We start from the raw sequence: 21,461 nt of genomic DNA, 5'->3' as shown, positions 1-21,461 counted from the left end.
ATCTAAGAGGAAAGGCTTTTAGGTTTTCACCACTTTACATTATCTTCCACATAACAGAAAAAATAATAATAAAGCAAAAGATATAACCAATCCCTCATTTGCAAAATAGATAGTAATGTAGAACTACAGGCGGAGTTTAAAATAACCAAAAGAGTAAACATGATAACCCATAGACATGTTAGGAGTGAACATTTGATGAGAGTGCTACCAAATTAGCTTGAGTGATCAAAATACTGGGTTAGAACAGATAAATGCAAAAAGTGTCATGATTTTTTGCAGCTTTTATACTGCTTCTTGATACAAATGCCATAGAATAAAGTTACTAAAATCAGTAGATGATGGCTAACCCATTGTGGGTTTTGTGGTTTTAACAGAAAAGCTACATTCAAGTTAACTTTCATTTTTTTACTTGAAAAAAAAACTCACCCGATTAAAAGTATTCTACATAACTAATGGTATACTAAATACCACCTGTATTAAGTTATATTTGGGAATTGCTCATCTCACTGTCATTTAAACACTCATTACGAGATTTGAGATTCGGTTAGCAGTGAGTACATTGTTAATATTCAGATAATAATAACACTAGGGATAATAGCATGAACTCTTGTTGATGTCTGAGCATGGGACGCTGAGCAGAGACTACCTATTTTGGCTAAGATCAGTGGTCGAACAGTGAGTGGCAAATGTTTTTACTTCACAAAAGTGAGGGACAGGGTCCTTCCACGTCATTAATGAGAAAGAGCAATATCCTAGGTAAGAAAGGTCAGAAAACAGTGAGAATAAGCAGATAAAATTGATAATTTTGTAGAAGAGGGAAAACAATTAGGAAAAAAGTAAAGGAAAAGCTAGCTATAATGGGAAAACTCTTGGTAAATCTCACTAATTTGGTTTAATTATTGTGAAAAACAGTCAGAATAATGATATTTTTAAATATATTTTTTCATTCAATCCACCAATAACTCACACAAACCATCATTTATTGGGTATCTTCTGTGTGCAAAAGTCCAAAAGTTACAAAGTCACAAAGATACAAAGAAAAATAGGATGTTTTAGCCCTCAGTGAGCTCACTGCAGTTTACTTCCAAGTCTCTGAAAAGACAGAATTACCTCTGGTAAAGCATTGTTTATATAAGGTCCTTGGTACGTGGATTGATTTTAACACCTAAATGGCACTAAGATTTTATGACCTTCTGTATATTATTCTCCTATTTCAAAGGTATAGGTTGCTTCATGTATTATAACATTGTAACCAAAGTTATAATTTTTCTATTTTTAGCATTTTCTTGTTTCTAAGTTTATATTATTATAAATAAGATTACAATGGACATCTTCATGAACCATAGTATCCCATATTCTAGATTATTTTTTCACTCCAGTTCTCAGAGGGGTTTACTAACTCAAGAGGTTTTGACATTTAAATCATTCTTGGAGTATTGCCAGATTCTTTTCTAAAAGGTTTGTATCAATTTATAATACTGTGGGCAAAACGCATGAAGGTAAAGAAAGAAAACAATTTTATGTCCTTATCACATGGTCATACTTTATAATATCTTTTTGAAAAAATATTTTTAAAAGTCACATGCTATGAATGTGAACTCTTTAAATTATTTTGTTTTGTTTTTATTGGAGTAATTTAGAAGTTTAAAAGAAAACTACTGGTCACCGAACATTGAATTAAAAGTGAATTAATTTCTAGCAATCGCCTTCCTGATTTTGTAAGGAGATAACTGACAGTTAATATTTTCTATTTGTAGAGTATTAATGTTTTAAGCCTATATTCTTCTTTCTAGCACTTCAGAGAAGTTGCTGGCTTTCTCAGCGAAAAACTTGATATATTCTCAAATGAAGGATAAGCCACCAATATTTGGGAATCAAAGATTTCAAATAAATCAACAAATAAACAAATGGAAAAATTAAATTCAGGATCACACATGCAAGTACTCTTAGCAATAGGATATGAGACAGGCACATTTCAGTTTAGGTAGCGCATGATCCGACAAACACAAGTGTCCTTAGGCAGACAGCTGGACAGAATATTTTAGAATACAGCTACCCCACAAAAGGAAGCCCACATGAATGCTGCATGACACCGCTTGTTGGAGCCATTCTCTGATCTTAAAATCTGTAAATCTGAATTTCTGTATATTGAGTTTCTATTAGGAGGCATACTTCATGGATTCTGGAGCCAAAGTGCCAGGTTCAAATTTCTGGTCTATCATTTACTAGCTGTGTGACTTAAGGCTAGTTACTTAACCATTCTGTACCTTGAATTTTCCATTCATAAAAAGGGGACAATAATAATATGCAACTCATAGAGTTGTTGGAAAAATTCAGTGACTGAATATATACAAAGTCTTAAAATAGTACTTGGCAGATAGGAAGCACTATATGAGTGTTTGCTACTATTATTAATATCATAATTACTAGGGGTGGCTCCATAGTGTAGTGGTTAGCACATTTGCTTTACACACAGAAGGTCCTGGGTTCGGGCACCAGGAGACACCCTGCCTTCAGAGATCCAGTTCTCAAGGAGAGATGGCAACATCCCTAGGTCAGGGGGTCAGGGGTGGAAGTGGTAGTGGGGGGGATTAAAAAAGAGGGGGGAAAATATTGTAATTACTAATTTTTATTACTACCTCTATCTGAATTCAAGAAAGCTTACAGCTGTTATTAAAGAATTAAAAGGATCATGAATGCTTCTACAAATATATTCTGTAACTCCCAGGACACAGTAATTTGAGCCTAAAAATATAGTCTTGCAATAACAGTAACATAGTAGGCAAGCATGGAAGCGGGAAAGTTTAGTCAATCATTTCTGGCTTTGAATTCTACCTCCACCTCTAACTTATCGTGTGAACTTGGGCAATTTATCTGTTCAACCTCTCTAAACTTGAATATTTGCCCAACAAGATAACTGAGAATTAGATAAGATTATGAATACGTGAAGTGCCTAACAGATGGCTTAATGCATATGTACCTTAGGTCTACTTTCGAAAACTCAGCTAGTTCTTGCAGCTTCATGTGGGACCCTCCCTTCCCTTGACTCCTTGCCTTCTTCAATTGGGCCATACTCTTCTGCCTGGTGAAACCAAACACCAAGAACCAGACCCAGGAAAATGCACTAACAGAAAGCTTAGTGTGTAAAGATGTCATTGGTAATGTAGTATTATATGGTATATTTAAAAAGTTTAAAAGTCCATATTTTTTTAGAAATGTATACTAACGCATGTATGGATCAGGATGATATATGGAATTTGTATTTAAAATACTTTAGCAAAGGGATATTGTTTAATCAGGATGATAGGTACGTGAGGATTCATTATTATATGCTCTCTAATGTTTAGTGTGTTTGAACTTCATACATGATAAAAAAATTTAAAAAACTGTTAAACCTTCGCATTTCTGCAAGTGATATACATGACTCTTTAGCCACCAGGCATATCAGACATGTTTAAGTTCTAGACATTTCGTCCCATTTCCTAAAGAGTCCAAGTCAGATCTGGTTATACATTTCACTAAATCCTTCGTTCTTCCTAGTCCAGCAGAATATGTCATATAATGTCTACACAAATATTTGTCAAACCTTGCTGAGGTGAGGAAATTGTCATCTTTTCCAATATCACCATACAGATATTTTTTATAACAGACAATTATATATCGATATTTCCAAAAGCGAAGCCACAAGATAAATCTAATGAACCTCTATGATATTATGCCAGACACAACACACAATATATCATGTGATTGCATTCATATAAAAAGTCCAGAAAAGGAAAATCTATAGAGACCGACAGTGGGTAAGTGGTTCCTGGGGCTAGAAGTGGCATGGGCACGAGTGATCTTATTGGGACTATGGAAGCGTATTAAAACTGGATCGTGGGGATGGTTGCACAAATTGGTAAAATTACAAAAAAAAATCATTGACTTTAAACAGGTGAATTTTAAGGTATATAATTATACATCAACGCATTATTTTTTTTAAAAGATGCATCTAGGTGGGTAATGAACTTTTAAAAATCATTTATTAGGTATTTAAAGCATTTTATAGTTTAGAACAGGGGTCTCCCAGGGGTCTGTGACCTGTTAGGAACTGGGCTGGATAGCAGGAGGTGAGCCACAGGCAAGCAAGCGAGCAAAGCTTTATCTGTGTTTGCAGCTGCCCGCTAGTGCTAACATCACCACCTCAGCTCCAGCTCAGATCATCAGGCATTAGATTCTCATAGGAGCACTGGTCCCTGGTGCCAAAAAGGTTGGGGACCTCTGGTTTAGAAGAACTTAAGCACAAGTTGTGATTTCACAGTAGTTATATAAACTTTTAAAATAAATTTTTAAGTTAAAATAGATGAGTTAATTTAAATAATGATTTAAATAAATTACTATAATTAATCCACATAAGTAAGTTAAATAAAAATGATGATACTAACAAACTAGAAGTTCTGGTAAATGCTAGTCTGGGTCATTGATTACACGATAAATCCCCAGTTGTGTATGTATTTTAATCTCAGGATCAGATATAAGGATTAAATAGGATAATGTGGATGAAAATGCTTTATTAATTGCCAGTGCTGTACTAACAAAAAGGAAAAGGAATGGTCTACCTAAGCTGCTTTTATTTTAATATAAAAGAAATCCTAATTAAGCTATGCCAGATAAGAAACTCTCCAGGTGAGGCAAGGGTAAATCAACTGGTTACTCGGCTACCTTTCTCTGGGGTTTCAAATTATGTGATGTTTTCTTTCTTCCACAAACATTATAAATGCCTACCTTGAATCTATTAGTTGGTAGGTCCTTATAATTGATCCTCAAGAGGTACCCAGTGCCCTATTCCTCCTCTCCCTCTTCTTTTCCCAAGCCAAGGTACTCTACTGTAACAACTTCCTGCCTGATTGGAGTGGAGCATTCCCCAAGCCCTTTCCTGGTTGCACTTGGCACAGGTGAAATAAATTGGCTCTTCGAAGCTTTCCTAAATATTAAGGGAGAACATCTCCCGCCACCCACACACAATAGTACAGTCAAGTTTTTAAACTACAGATTGGAAGACTGGGGGGAAAAATGCTCTCATCCCCATCTAGATTTTAGTTCCTAAACTCCTGTCTCTTACATCCCCTTTTTTTTTTTCCTAAGGAAGCCTGTCTTTCTCACCTTTCAAGAAAACAATCAGTGCTCAATGGCATTTAAGTCCCATGCCCCAAATAAACAAAGCAGCCACTATATTCTAAGCCCTCAGCCCCACAGTAACCAGGAGCACTCTCTTTCCTCTTCTCTCCACATGGTCAAGGGTGGTTTGTTTTCAACAAAGTGGTGGTAGTATTATTGTTATCATGATTACTGTTACTTTTCTGACGTTGGTTTGGCTAATTAATAAATCTAGGGACCTTCTGCAGTATCTAAACGTTTTGCAAAGTTCTCTATACTTCAGCTATCAGCCAAATATGCAAAGTCCATAAAAAAAAAAAAGGTAGGGCCCCACATCTCTCTGCTTCACGGGTGCACAGTGCTCTCTTGTGTTTTTGTCTCATCTCCTGCCAATTCTAAAAGGGAATGCAAGGCAGGTACTATTACCCCTTGCACCGAATGGCGAAGGGAGAAGGGATGTGCCTAAGAAAACGCAGTTTGCTAGCTGATGACAGGGCCTGAACTGACACCTGTTCTGGCTGACCTAAGTGAATTTCTCTTTTTACTCCAAATTCCTTAGTGGAATTACCCCTCTAGGCAAGTAAGAATTGCTGTCCAACCGGAGTAACTGATTTCCGGGTGGGGAGGAGGGTAGTTAGCCCTCGGGGATGTGAGCTTTCACCCCAACACCAAGCCCGGGTTGTCTTTATATTTTTAACTCGGTCAGGTAGAGGGTGTCTCTCGGGTAGTCCGTTTGCAGGGTTCCTTTGAAAGTTTTCCTGGGTAGTTCCGTTGATTCATCCAGCAATATAACAAATTACAGAAACGAATAGGAAAATAACAAGACGCAAGGCACGTGGCATATCGGATCTCACTTTTCTTGGCCTCTCTCCCGACCCGTAGCCGCTCCCCATTATGACTGCGTCGGCGATTCGTCTATAAAAGCCCGGCTCGGAGCGTCTGGTCGCCACAATCTCTTCCTGTTCGCTCCCTGTGTGTGTTGTTTTCTGCTGGAGCCGCGGTGGCCGTGAAGATGGCGTCTACCAGCCGGTTAGTATGTCCGCCTGAGCCCGGCTAGCTGAGGGGCGGGCAGGGAGAGCCGGGCGGTCGCCGGGGCTGCCGCGTCCGGCAGGACGTCCCAGAGGTACAGGGACTGGTCGGCCGACCCGGACAAAGGCACCTCCAGGCGGCAGGGCTGTCAGGGTTGTCGCAGTGGGTACTGAGCTGTCCGTGTTACCGCCTCAGCGTCTTAGGTCGCTTTCTCACCCAGGCACCACCTTGTGGGGACCTCTGTGTCCCCAGCCCCTGGCCTCGCATCTTCTGTAGGTATTTCAACCGTCTTTTTTTCCTTGTTACTTTTTTCCTACGCTTCTTTTTCCATCTACGGCCCAATCAGCCCGAGGGTCCGTGAGTCCTCCTTTCAAAGAGCGGGAAATGGTTCCAGGCCCCTATCAATTTTGACAGCTCGAAAATTAGGGACGTCAGTATTGGTAAGCCTGATGGGAACTGATTACCAACCCTGAGGCCCCATGAAGTGGAAGCTACGGATTTTCTAAAGATCTGATCAATTCCTTTCTAAGAGATTTCTTTACAGATGTTGTCTTCATTTCTCCGAAGAAAATCTTGCCTGCAGAAAATTATTTACATACGCTGGGAAGTCACTCTTTAATATATTTTTAAAATGCAATGCACTCATATCTACAGGAAATGCATGCAATCCCTTTAGAGACGGTATTTAATCCTGTGATCTGAAAAATGCTTGCAGACCCTAGTAATATCTCTTATTACCACTATGAGGTAGATAGTATTTTTTGCATGAGCGTAAACTGAGTCATGCCAGTGTTGGCTTTTCCAAGATTAGTGTTAGAACGGAGTGTAGAGTCATGGATATGTTTCCTGTTATCACACATTTGGCCTCTAGTTAAGTCATGATGTGTTAAAAGTATCAAATTAAGTGCTATAGCTTCTGGAAGGCAACTGTGGCATGATTTTTTGATTTTACAATCTGGAATTGAGTTCCCAGTGAAAGCCATTATCACAAATAGTAAGCTGGAGATGCCCGGGCCCTTTCCGGTAACTGATAAGACCTATTTTATGTTACTGTGTGTGTGTGTGTTTTAAGGGGGGTGGGGAGGCAGCTTTAGCTAATGGCCTATTTGGAACTAGCACTTAAAGTCAATGACACTCTTGTTTACTGATTCTAATTGTATGATCGAATGCTCAATCATTCTGTGTGGGCGTGGCTCTCTCAGGTTAGGTTTCTTTGTCGGTAAATGGAAACCTTCAGCGTCTCAAAGACACCTAAATAGGACTTAGCAGTAGGTCTGAAAAGTGAAAGTGCTCTTATTTGAGCACAGCTTTTACATATAAAAGAACAGGAAATTGTAAGAAATGTTGCAGTAGTTAAGTATAGTAAATTCACTTGATTAATTCTTTACCTAAAGAGTACACTTTTTCTTTATGTGCCTTTATTTTCTTTTATTCAAAAAATGAAATAAATTTTTTCTAGACATGCCCAGCTCTTAAATATATGTGTCATGGCAGTTGTCCAGCTCTGGAGTTTTTCTACCAGGGAGAACAAAGGTAAATGTTAGTATTTCTACTGCTAGCTGTTTTTTTCTGAGGAAGTTACATAGTTTCCAGGCTATGAAACTGCCTCATGTTTTTACAGAGCACAAATGTTCTAAATTCAAATTTAAGCTCCATTACTTATTGGTTCTGTGACTTGAGGCAAATCATTCTGCGAGCATAATCTTGAAATGGAGATAATGCCTATCCTGCCAGGTTGATATTGAGATTAATAATATATGGCTAGTACTAGATACACAATAAGCAACCCAGTAAATTATAGCTATAAAATAAGGTTGGAATTATCTACCTTTTTAGGTAAGTCTCGATAGTTTCAATGTTAGCGTGGTTGTTTACTTCATTCCATAGTATTGTTTCTCTCTTACTCCCCAACCCCCCCCTCCCCCGCCCCAAACCTCCGCCACCCTACTCTTGTGGTTCCTCTTTTGTATTACTCTTGTGGGTGATTTGATGAAAAGTTAGCACGATTTCCTTTTATTTTGGATAGGTAACACACAAAAGTGTAAAAACAAAGTGAAAAAGCAGTCTGCCTCCTTTACTAGCTCCCAGCCATCTCATTCTTCCCCAAAACAGACACTGTAACCAGTTTCTTGGTGATTTCCCAGTGAGTCTATGCTTTAGCAAACATGCATATGGTTCTAATCTCCTCTTTCCCCTCCCAAAAAAGTAGTCTCATGTAAGCACTGTTCACTGACTTGCTTTTTACCTTTTTTTATGAAGTTAGCACATGCATGTTAAGTGCACAGCTCAATTACAAAGTGAGCACATATACCAAGCTGCCACCTACATCAAGAAATCAAATACCATTAGCACTGTGGAAGCCTCTTTTGTGCCCTCAGTCATTACTCCTTCCAAAAGATAACCACATCCCGACTTCTAACACCATAGATATACTTGCTTTGACATATGTATTCCTCTGTCTAGTTTCTTTCATCAGATTTTGAGATTGAGCCATTATATTTCATATAACTGCATACTTTTTCCAATCTTTTAAATCTATACCTTTTTTCACTTAGCATATCTTTGAGATGTTTCCATATCATTTATATACATACATACACACACACTACATGCATGATATTCTATCTACCTTTTATGAGTGTAAAATCCATCAATCTTTTTCTTTGTATGCTGTGTGCCACATAGCTGCCCATTTTACACACTTATAATTACTGTTAGTCTGCTAACATTTTCCTTTATTTCAACAATTTTTCATAATTTTTACTTTCTTAACATTTTGTCACAACTAAGATATTTTCCTAATAGGAATTTATGAAATAAGTGTGAATGTAAACAAACCCCCATCCCCCATTTTTTCAATGAAAAAATCCCAAGACGTGTTTTGGTTACCTTGAATATACATATTTTGCGGATATGGATTATTTTATCAGTTTTCCAGTGGGTATCACCTTCTGTATTGAGAATTAATATTCTGAATTGTATTAGCTAGCATGCGAATCTACATATTATAAGAATGTTGATGTTGTCTTTTAGATGTATATTTGGGATGGCTATAACATAACCTTTCATGATATTACTTCAACTGAACTTCTAAAGACAGCTCATTTTCAGTGATACCAAACATTTGTGATTACTAAATCTATGTTAAATATCTTTGTTCCTTTTTTAAACTAATTCTGTCAGGTCATTTAAGGCTGATTTGTCTTCCCCAAACTGATTTATTTTCAAAATAAAATAATTGAGCGAATTATTAATACCACAAATAGATTAAAAAGTAGCTCTTAAAATCATTTCTTGAATGTAAACAAACTCAGTTCTGGACTAAGTGAAATCATCAGGTCTTAAGCAGAGCTATATTTACCACCTTCATTTATATACCTATTAGTTTAGGTTCAGTGTACTATTCTCAATCTACCGCTAAGGTAACTAGCAAGTAGAAAAACATAGACTTGAGATTTATTCTCTGACCACAGAAATAAGTGGCAAGGGGAACAAACTGGATACTTATATGTAAATGCCACAGGTTATTATAGTAGCTAGTCATTTCTATGCTAAAAAAGATTTTTAAAAATCTTAGTAGCCTACATGTTAAGAGAAAACACTTTTCCATTTAAGTTTTTAAAGCTTTTCATGTTTGCAAACCAGTAATTATTATAAAAAATAATTCCAATGGAATCTACCTGTTAATGACTCACTAGAATTTAAAGTAATCTAACTGGGAAGTATACTTTGAAAATTTAGCCTAAATGTATTATAAACATAGTTTTGGAAAAGTGTTCAAAATCCACCCCCCCACCAAAAAACAAACAAACAAACAAACAAAAACTACTTCATTACATGCTGATTGGGATCATATAAAAAAATACTTTCTTTTTCCCATTTAGTTTGGATGCTCTTCCAAAAGTCACATGTCCAAATCATCCAGATGCAATTTTAGTGGAAGACTACAGAGCTGGTGATATGATCTGTCCTGAGTGTGGCCTGGTTGTAGGTAAGCAATTATGGTTTTAACTATTTAACTATTTAACTGTTAAAATCACTATTTGGGGTACTTTGTTTTTTGTGGATTTTCCACACTGTCTTTTAATGAATGAATCCATTTTGACTTTTCCTCATCTATAGGTAATTCATATTTATTGTAAAACAAAACGAATTAGGGAAAAAAAGAATAGAATCATCCGGATATGCCATATTTTCTTTTCAATCCAGATGCATATATTTCATAATTTGGGGTAAGAAGGAACATCAGATTGAGACAGCTAATCCAAAAGAAAGGAAAGGGTCCTCAGTCTTTGGTCTCCTGAGTTCTTAGTCTTAAATATTTGTTGGGGAATTGAGGATGGCTGGATGACACTCATGCATATGAAATAATGAATAGTTGTAATCTAATTTTTGTGGCTTTTATATATTTAAACAGGTTTTTTTTTAAGAGTAATAAAGGTATATCTGTATTGAATCTCATCCAAAGCTTCTTTTTTTTTTTTTTGAGAATTTTTATGAGAGTTTATTCGAGTCAAATTGATGACATATGCCAGGGAGCAAGATCTCAGATGCTTCCCAAAATAACAGTTTTGCAGCTTCTTTTATGCATATGAAATTAAGGAGAGAACGTAAAGAATGTTAGGTGGTAGTGGGTGGAAGCAAGGTGGGGATTGGATTACAGGGTAGTTATCAAGATTATGTACTGTTCTGAAGGTGGTTATTACAAAGATGTGTTAACCCAGAAACATGGAAACAATGGACAGGGCTTGCTTAAGGCAAAGATAAACTTTTTACTAAAAAAGTTATATGCCTGGGGCATGACCCATCATGCCCTGCCTGTTAGGAATTTATAATCAGATTCCTTTGTGAGGTTACTTTCTAATCAATCAAAAGTCATCTAAGCCCTATTAGTCAACAACAAAAAAAAGTGTTGTAATTTATATTTGCTCACACAGAATGATTTATTTATACATTTCTAGTGTAAAATTGTGATCACTAAAAATACTACTTAAAATTTGACTTTTATTTCTACTTGCTCACTAGTCTAGACATACAACAGAACTTTAGAGATGATCTGTTCAAAAATTTTTCTTAGGGTGGGGTTGCAGCCACACCTGAGAAAAGGAGTAATGCTTAGCAATTTGAAATACTTAGAAATTAAAATGCTGGTAGGATTGTGGGAAGTATAACAGAAACATTGGTGTTGATAGACTATGGAAGTGTCTTACTTGGAGGACATCTGTAATATTCATCCAAGCAGGCTGCTTGCCTCAGACTTCCAGGGGGAGTTTTAAATCTTAGAGTTGCCAGTAAGAATTGAAATCCATTTGCAATTGTATTCTATTCAGTAAGAAATATTAACATCTAGTACACTTACTGTATGCTAGGCACTGTTCTAAGTGATTTAGATATTCAGTTTGTCCTCAGAGAAATCTGTGTGGTGAGTACTAACTATCTTCATTTTAGAGATGGGGAAACAAGTTTAGTTAGTCTGGCAGTCTAGCTCCTCTGTCTGCATGAGAACCAAATTTCTATCTGACATGGCCTTTCGTAATAAAATGAGTTTAATCTGAGATTGGCATACTAGAACCCACTACCTCTTTTTTTATGACTTGTGTGCTAAGAATTGTTTTTACATGTTGAATCATTGAAAAAAAATCAAAAGACTAATAATATTTTGGGACACATGAAAATACCAAATTTAAATTTTAGCATCCATAAAGTTTTACTGGAACACAGCCACGATCATTTGTTCACATGTTGTCTGTGGCTTCTTTCATAATACAATAGCAGAATTTAGTAGTTGCAATAGAAACCGTATGTGTTGCTCTCATCAGTTTATACTGCTGCTTAGTGTACTACGGATCCCAGTCATGAAGTTAAAACTCCACAGCATTTCCAGTGCTAGGCATATCTCCATACTGCAACATTTTATTTCTTTGTTTTGTTACTATTGCATACCCATCATGGCAAAAGGAACAAAAATGAACTTTGAATGGCATGCTTTTAAGGCATAGTAGAGTACGGGTTATTTTGTTATTAAATTAGATGGCAAAGCATTGTGTGTTTTTTATGCAATGTTACTCTAGCTGTGGTAAAAAAAAAACAGTACAATAAACTTTGAAATTACTAGACTAAGCATTTAGCACAATAATTAAAACTCAGGATAACAATGATCAGAAAATGTAGAAAATATGAAGTGGGATATCTCATCACAGCAGAATTTCTTCACAAAAATAAGGCTGCGGCTAAAGTAAGTTTCTGAGTTGCTCATTTGTAGGCCAAGCAGGGAAAGCCATTTGCCAATGATGAGTTAATTAATTCGTGTTTGATTGCAGCCGCTGAAGAAATGTGTCCAGAGAAAATAAACTTGTTTAAGACTATTAGCCTCTTAACAAGAACAGTCGCTTGAAGAGTTGAGGACATTGGGAGCAACATCAATACTCAATTAAAAATCAAGGCAAATTATTTCAAGTATTTTTCCTAGATTCTTAATGACTAGACAGATGTTACTGATACAGCTGAGTTATTTATTCAGGAAGTCAATGCAGAATTTGAAGTGACTGCATGGAACGACTATAGGAGAAAATATTTTCAAAGAAATTGCAAAAGTACCAAGTCAGTACAACCTGAAGTGGAACCTGCTAAAATGTGTTATAACTGAATGTGGTAAGAATATGTGTGGAGCAGAAGACTTTGTTGGACAAATTTACAAAGAGTGTGAAATGCAATATTTTTAAAACCTATTGTTACTTGTTGTATTTTCATCAGCAGATACATCTTGGAAAAGGTTTGAGTCTTTCATGTGTTATTGATCCAGTAGTGTCAGTGAACTTCATTCAGTCTCATGGACTTAACCATGATCAGTTCTATGAATTTTTGTCAGAAATAGATCCTGAGGTACTGGCCATGTGCCTCAGCCATGCCTCGCGAAATTGAGTAAATCAAGGACTTTCTGCTCATAGCCAGGTGAAAGGTTGCCAAATCCGTCAAGATCAAGAAAAATAAGAATAATATGAAGTTTAAAGTTTGATGCAGCAGATACCTTTATACTTTGGTCATCATAGACAAAGAGAAGGCAGAGAAACTGAAGCAATCCCTGCCCCCAGGTTTTGGCACTGAAGGAGCTAAAATGAATCAGACATACAGATCTGAACGGTATTAAATTTTTTTTTAATGCAAACCTCTCCTCCCCCCCCCCCCAGTCCCCGCGAATATCCTGACTTGTCCTACTATACAGTAATTTGTTAGTTTAGCAGTGGTAAAGTTTTCTTGCAATTTTCTTGAGATCAGGGCCAGGGTTGAAATTTTTATGAACTAGTACTGCCTTCAACTACTTCTATTAAATACCAAATGACTTTGGTAATTAGCTTTTGCCTCAGACCTGTTAGTATTTCTTAATGAATTTAACTGAGAATTACGAGGCAAAACAGTGCCTATTTGTCAAATACTGTATGTCAAACAATTTGACAACTAACATTTGAATCACAAGTAATGTCAAATTGCTTTATATAGTATTTTGTATACTTTTAATTGATGCCAGAAGTTAAAACAAGAAGTAAGATCTTCATTCCTAAACAGCTGCAGCAGGTGTATTTCCAAACTCAAACTATATTTTCATTGGTTATTCAGACCTGGATGCAGATGCAAAGGGAATTTTCACATATTAAAATCCATTTAAGTGTGCAATTAAGGAGATTCCACCAAACCTTCAATTGAAAATGATTAATATACAATGTAGTGACATGAAAAGGCAAATATCAGAAGAATGTAGTAAAATTCTGTAATCGCCTTTCAAGCAGTGAATATGCTCAATTAAAATCATGCATGTGGATTAATGTCAGGATTTGACAGTATTCGTGTGGAAAAAGACATTTTAAAAAATGAAATACATAAAATCTTGTTAACATAGCATTGACAGATGAACATTTGTAAAAACTGTTGATGATAGGGAACACTAGCTTTGAATTCCAGTTAAGTGACATGTTATCACCCAGAAAGAGAATTCCCTTTTTAGTAGTAGATCTGTATTACAACAGATTATATTCCATTTTTAATTTTATCAATAAAAAGTGGATTTTTTTTTTATACAAGTAATATCCTCCATTTGACTTCTTGACTCACAAAGCCTAAAATATTTGCTACATGGCCCTTTACAGAAAATGTTTACTAACCAATAAGTTAAGTGAGAGCATTCTAATTCTTCCAAAATATTAAGATCAAACTGATAATGTGTAAAAGTGCAACACACAGAAACAGAAGGTTCAATATAATTTCTAATCTCTCTCTGTAGCCATTTTAAAAAGTAGTGTAATAATATTCCATTATATCTCTAGCCCTTCCACCAGCTTCACTTCACTGTGACCATCAAAACAGTTGGGTGAGATTGGCCAGCTGGAGAAGGAAAATAGAATTCCCAAGGCTTATATGCTTTTTTGTTTGTGTGTGCTTGGAATCCTTAATTTTTACTAGCATGTTTTTGCTCTATAAAACCAAAGGAAGTTAGTTTTCTTTTAGTTCTGTTTACTTACTAGTCTTGAACACTAGCATTAGAACTACTAAATTTTAACTAAAGCTACTAGGCTAAATTATAAGGCTTAAATATTAAAAAATAAACTTTCTGTAGACATTTCTCTTTGTGATACTGGTTTTTCTGACATAAACAATACTTGTTTTAAAATATACAGTAGCTTCACAGGTATTTGTGGCTACATGTGTAATATAATCTGTGGGCAAAGAATCCATTCCATGACCAAACAAGGGCAGGTAGGCAATAATCTGACAGGGTTGTATTTTGCTGACAATATCATCATGCAAATTATGTTGAAAATAGCGTAATTGAGTGTGACACTCCATGAATCTAAATTTTAAAAATACATATACATATATTCATAAACATATCATTGTCAAATATTAATAATTTAGGTTATATTATGTATTGGATTTGTATTATCTTGCTGGTTTAAAGTCATTCTCTTTATTGCCAGCTCAACTCTTATGCTATGGAGACAGGGAAGAAATTAAGCTGGGCAAATGTTCTGCAGTCCACTATGGGCATAAAATGTGTGACTTTTTTCTTATTTGAGGTATTGATGTTCATAAAAACTTAAATCCAGACATATGACATGTGTTTTCTAATAAATTATCTTAGCGTACATGTTTTGATTATAGTTACCATAAAATTTTTACACTGTCTGAAACTTTTTAGGTTATACTGCATTTATTGAATAATCACCAGACAACTTTAGAAACTGAAACTTTTTGGAAAACTCCGTACTTAATTAGTATTTTATTTGACCTTGAACCTTAGGACAGCTCGATTCTTAATTGGTACTTAATTTCATTTTCAGAGGCATATATTACCCTGCAACTGAGCAAATAGGAGAGTCATTTAATTACTGTCACCTTTTTACATGGACTAATTCATAATATAAAAATTATATTTATCTTAGATGATATAGGCCACTTTTTCTCCAGTCTTTAATACCACTCTTCTCACTGTCCTTCAAACCTGCATTCATAGACTCTTTGAGGCCCACCACTCAGTCACAAAACCAGTGCCACGTTTTTAGGATTTTCTTAAAGCAATATCATACTTTCAGGAAACATTTTCTGTTTCAATTACATGACAAACTACCTCAAAACTTAGTGGCTTATAACAACCATTTTATTTTGCTCATGATTTTATGGGTCATTAATTTGGGAAGGACTCATCTGGGCCTTTGTTTCTTCATGGTGCTGACTGGACCTGGAGGATCCACTGCCATGATGGCTTATTTCCCTGCATTTCTGGTGCCTCTGTGCTCTTTGGCCCCCCAACATGGGTCTGTTATCCCCTAGGGCTTCTCCATAGTTATCTCAGTGTAGTCATATTTCATACATTGTATTTTCCAAGAGCGATATCCCAAGAGCAGGTATTTTGAGAGGTGGAAGTTGGACTCGGGTAGTTAAGGCTTATGCCTAGTACAGGATCACTTCTGTATTCTATTAGTCAAAGCAGCCTTAAGGCCCATCTGGAAGGGTGAGAGTGAGAGGTTATATTGCAGAAGAACGTGGATGGGAGAAATTGCTGCCATCTTTGGAAAATAACTACACGTTTAATGTCGTTTCCTTTCCCAATATTTAAATGCTTGTGTAGTATTTGGTCCTGTAACTTAGGTTGCTTATAGTTTTTTGTGGCTAATACCATTTCACATGTAATGAATTGTCTGACTTTCTTATTTGAATTACAAGATTTTTATTTTTAACATGAGGTGTTATGATTTGTGATTGGCTGGTTCACCTTATCAGTAATCCCTAAGATATTGGTAATGACCTCTCAGTGCCAATTTTTAAAACAAAGCTTTGTCATTTCTACCATGAAATTATTGGCTCTGACAATATTGTTTTGAGGTTTTTCCCCCCAAAATCTTAATGGTGTGATTGTGTCTTGTTAAAAGATGAGCACTAGGTGGCAGTCTAATATTTAGATAATTTGTGTATAAATTTTATCTTGTATACATTGTTTTAAATTAATTTCTAGTCAGCAAAGTATTAAGCTAGTAAGATGCTGTAATAGATATTAAAACATGAAATTGGTTATCGTAACTTTTGTAGTTAGGATTTCATAATGTAGTTTAGAAGTATAGTTTAAGCTACTTTTTCTGTATCGTTTAAAACAATTCTTTCATTGTTCTTAAAAGCAGTATTAGGAAAATACTGGAAAATAGTTTAGGTGGATTTGAAAGAGAAAATGAATCAATTTGACCTCTCCCTCCTAAATTTGACCTCTCCCTCATTCTGGGTATTGTTTTACCAGTGAATCTGAAACATGAATGTATGAATGAGCGTTAAGAATCAGCTGGGAAATATGTTTAAAAAGATTTCGGGCCCCACTTGCAGAAATTTTAACTCAATTGTACATCATATTAAGGAACACAAATCTATACTATTAACTTTACAGTTTATCACATTCTTTGAGATCTTTTGTGTTTTTAGATTTTTCATCTTTTGTTTTTGTGTTTTCCATGTCTCCAGGCCTAGACTGCAAGTTTCCTCTAGGGCAGATATCATATGCGTATAACTAGGAGTCAGTGGCCCTCAAGTCTAGGCTTGGCTTTACTAGTTAAAAGCTATATAACTATAGTCAAGTTACATAATTTCTCCAAGTTTAACTTTCTTATTTTACATAAGTATAAAATAAGTCTCCCCAGACCCCCTGAAAAAAAGAGGGCAGGTACAATACATCTCAGAATTGTTAAGAATTGTTAAGAATCAAATGAGGTAATGTATAAAATATATAGTATAATTTTAGTATGAAATTTCAGTGATAGGTATTTTGGGGATACAGGTACTCCTTTTTTCTTAACATTATAGAAAAATAGGGTGATTCTAAGTCTGAGGTGCCATTCTTCATGGCAAGGCAGTTGCAAAGTGTATTTGAGTGTTGTGAGTCTGTTATATTTAATGCTCCGATTGTATTTTAAAGATTACAGGGTTACCATCTTTAAATTTGCATCAGCAATATTTTTTAAGGGAAAAATTCAGGTTTAGTTTAATATGACTAAACTATATTTTTAAATTAAGGAATAATTGTATCCACTTTCAGATTCTTGCTTTGGCTTCTCTTGTAAGCCCTCAGACAGAGCCTTCTTGCCTACTTTAGAATTTTTAATTTAGATGCTACTTTCTCTTAAGCATCATAAAATTACTGGTTTTACTCAGTTAACACAAGCACTCATTGAGGTAGTTTTTTTTTAATTTTATAGAAAGGGAAACTGAGGCTTACAGTACTTAGGTAATTAGCTCAAGAGTCTACATCTAATAAGTGACAGAGCCACTTAAGTTCAGATCATAGGACTTAAAAAACCTTTGGTCACTTAGAACATGTTTCCATTAAGCACTGTGCTGGTCAAAGAGAGTGTAGAAAGCAGGTAAGCTAACTCTGGAGTGAGTCTTTGGCTAGTGTGTGAGAGGAGGAGGTTTAGCTACTATAACTTAGCGTGGTAAAAGCACTGTTACTGATCTTCCGAGTTTGTTGAGAGCACAAAGGAAGGGAGTGGTGACTTCTTGGGGAAATTACTATTGAATATACATTGAAAGATGATCATTAAGAATGAGTGAGGGTTAATGGAGGGAAAGTCATTCCTAGTAGAGGTCATGTGCCGTAGGCCAGAGGCCTGAAAGTATTAGTGTGTGAATGACCGAATTTATTGTGACCAAGGTTAGGATGCATCTTCCATCAGAGCCACAGCTCCTAAGCTTAGCTATTGCTAGTGCTGCAGACATGCCTATATTTGAGGAAAAGAAAAATATTCAGATATTCAGGGATTGAACTTACAATGAATTTCCCTTTACAAACTATTTTCCATGTGGTAATTACACTGTTGACTTGAATATTTTTTTAAGAGTGTAGTAATCCTAGATTAAAAATCAGGATTCTTTGAAATATCATGAGAAGGAATGGTAGAAAGGGTTAAATGACAGAGGGAAATATGAAAGCTAATGATGTATTTTATTTTTAGCATTAGATTTAATAACTATAGCCTGTTGGCTTCAACAGTTTTCCAAAGCACCTTGATTTTTTAAGTTAAATATTTGATGCTTAGGCTTTGTCCATCCTATTAATACATCTGATTATTGGATCTTAAGGCTTATCAGCACATTTTGAAAAAAATTGTAGTTTTAAACCAAATGGTTTTAGATAAATCTAGCCTATGAAAACAAGAAATTTGGGGGATAATTGTCAGGAAGATGGCAGAAAGAATTGAAATTCTGGGAAATTCCTCTTTATATTTCCTTTTTAATTTTTTTTTATTAATTTACAATAAGAAACCTAAAAAAAAAAACAAAAAAACATTCTAAGAGTCCGGGTCAAGCTGGAATATCAGTCTCTCTCCAATATTGGCTTCCTGGCTGTTAAGATTGCTACCTTAAGCCACTCTGGTTTTAATGTTGTACTACAAAATTCCTTTGGTTGGATTTACAGATTTGCGTAGTAAGGAGTTTAAATGTCTTTAATTTGTCTTTGTGCGCTGTTTCTTTTAGACTATAAGGCAAAGTACTTTGATTCTACCGGACATTCTTTCTCATCTCCTCTTTCCCTACCCTATTATTCCTTGTAGCAGAGGCCGCTAGTTGTTTCCCATACCTATTCTCCCACTCTTTAGTAATAGAATCTCCCAGTTTTAACTGAGCATGTGGCTGCCCAGTGAGGCTGTATTTCCCAGCTTCCCTTGTAGCTAGGTGTGGCCTTGGGGGTTGTAAGTAGAAGAGATGTGTGCAACTCTAGATTCTGCCCTAAGGGATGAGCTCTCCCTTTTTTCCTTCCCACTGGCTAGAATGCAGACGTGATGTAGGGGACTACCAACAGCCATCATATGCTACAAAATGTAAGCTATATGAAGATGGCATATATAAAAGAAATGGAACCTGGGTCACACTAGTTAAGGACTGTCACTGTGGGCTGTGAACATGAGAAAGTTCTATCTTGTTTAAGTCGCTGTTTTTTGTTTTGTTTCGCTTTAATTACAAACCTACCTGTATCCACCTGTATCCTTTGTAGTACACTTCTAGAACCAAACTGGGAGTTTATTTTGTTTGGATCATCAGTTATCTGCCAGGAACTATGAGTACTCAGAGAGATTGAGAATACTGCTGTCAGTGGATTAGAAGGGTTTTTTTTTTTTTTAGCATCAGTGCCACCACTGGACACTTAGATTGACAATTCTTTATTACAGCATGAATAAGCGTAAAAATCAACATGAGGCTTATGAATACAAACTACAATGAAGAGGAGTAGTGATCCTATGGACTTAAAAGGAAATTCTGCCCCTGACATCTTACTAGAAGAAAGTTATAGAAAATGACTGATTTTTTGTGATCAGTGAAATAAGGCTTCTATATGTTTCTATTAAATGTGGTCAGAAAGAAATAAGAGTCAAACACATTAAAATATGTTTTAAATAGCAATTAGCTGACTTAACATTCTAGAAATTTGAATCAGTAAAGCAGAGAACAAACCTGAGAATACCTAGTACAAACGGGAAAGTGGTAAAGACAAGATAGCCATTGTGGTCCTACTAGAAGATCCAAATGAGTAGGATAAAGTATTAAAGACACAATTTTACTTTTCTAGCAGAAGACCCACAAGATTACAAATCAGGAATCACACACTGCTGAAGATGGATCCTTTTAACATTTAAAAATTTTTATTAATAAAAACTTTGAAGCAACCAACCAGTAAAAATTTTACTTTGAAAGGACCTAATGTCATTGACAGAGTACTTCTCTGTGACAAATGCCAAAATGCAGTGGTTGATAATTTACTCTGATTCCTCAGCTTGTTATGAAGCAGAAAAAGAAAGATTGTCATAGGACAATCTTTTTTTCAATTAATTTATATATAAATCTCCCAAAATACAGTGCCAAATTCAATTTGCTAATTGTCACGTGAAACAGCACTGATGATCCTTCTGTGATACGTCTGGTTTTCTCCTTTGAGCTACATGGTACAATTGCACTAACTCACCCCTTTGAAGTTAAGTATCATTCCTTAACTGGCTTTGGCCAATGGCACATGAGTGGAAAGGTTACTGTTAGAAAATTAAGTCAGTACATAATTCACCATGTTGTCTTTCTTGTAGCCTGGTGACAGCTATGTCTTAAGAGGTAGGGATTCCATCATCTAGTGTAAGGATGGTGTAGAAAGCCATGCTGTCCATCTGTAGATGTGTAGTATGAATAGGAAAGAAATCTTCGTTTTAAGCCACCAAACTACTGAAATTATTTATTACCCCACTATAAGTTAATTTACTCTAGTACATAAGTACTAGAGGAATAATGACCCACAAACAAGTAAGATTAACTTTTATAGTGTAAGAAGACAGTAGTAAGAAACCCTCTGGCTTGCTGAGATGACATTTAATAAACTCAACATTTATTCCCAATATAAGATGCTCCAAATTAGATGCTTTAATAGAAGACTTTTCAGTTCACCTGTTACTTTTATGCATAATGTTGAATATCGGAGACATTCTGTTTTAAATCAAAGGCACTGTTTTGAAAGTTCTGACAGGTGCTTTAGATAGAAAATAGAAAAGAGAGTTAAGCTTGAAAAGGGAACAAGTTTTTTTGCCACTGATGGGATTCTATATCTAGAATATTTAGATCAGATTTTAAAAATTAATAGTCTATTAAAAGTGGCTGAATCTAAGCATATAAAATATTATAGCAATTACTAGTTAGAAAATGAGATTTTTAATAAAAAAATTAGGTCTAATCTTAAATGTGAAATATATATAATTTGAAAGAAGACCTTGAGAATATATTAC

General features: G+C 35.6%; 1 protein-coding gene across 2 annotated transcripts in view; it reads left to right on the top strand.

The window, feature by feature from the left end:
* Nucleotides 1-6,018: 6,018 nt before the first annotated feature.
* GTF2B (general transcription factor IIB) overlaps nucleotides 6,019-21,461 on the top strand; it is a 27,455-nt gene continuing 12,012 nt past the window's right edge. Inside the window, exons 1-2 of one of the 2 annotated variants that reach the window (XM_011355597.2) lie at nucleotides 6,019-6,168; nucleotides 10,053-10,159. In XM_011355597.2, coding sequence (XP_011353899.1) covers nucleotides 6,152-6,168; nucleotides 10,053-10,159 — 124 coding nt within the window. In that variant the 5' untranslated portion in view covers nucleotides 6,019-6,151. Of the gene's footprint in view, nucleotides 6,169-7,633; nucleotides 7,702-10,052; nucleotides 10,160-21,461 lie in introns of those variants that run through there. The other variant, XM_011355596.2, reaches the window with a different exon arrangement.

This window comes from Pteropus vampyrus, unplaced genomic scaffold (assembly GCF_000151845.1).
Source record: "Pteropus vampyrus isolate Shadow unplaced genomic scaffold, Pvam_2.0 Scaffold22, whole genome shotgun sequence".
In the NCBI taxonomy this organism is placed as follows: domain Eukaryota; kingdom Metazoa; phylum Chordata; class Mammalia; order Chiroptera; family Pteropodidae; genus Pteropus; species Pteropus vampyrus.
This window is presented reverse-complemented; position numbering and strand designations above follow the sequence as displayed.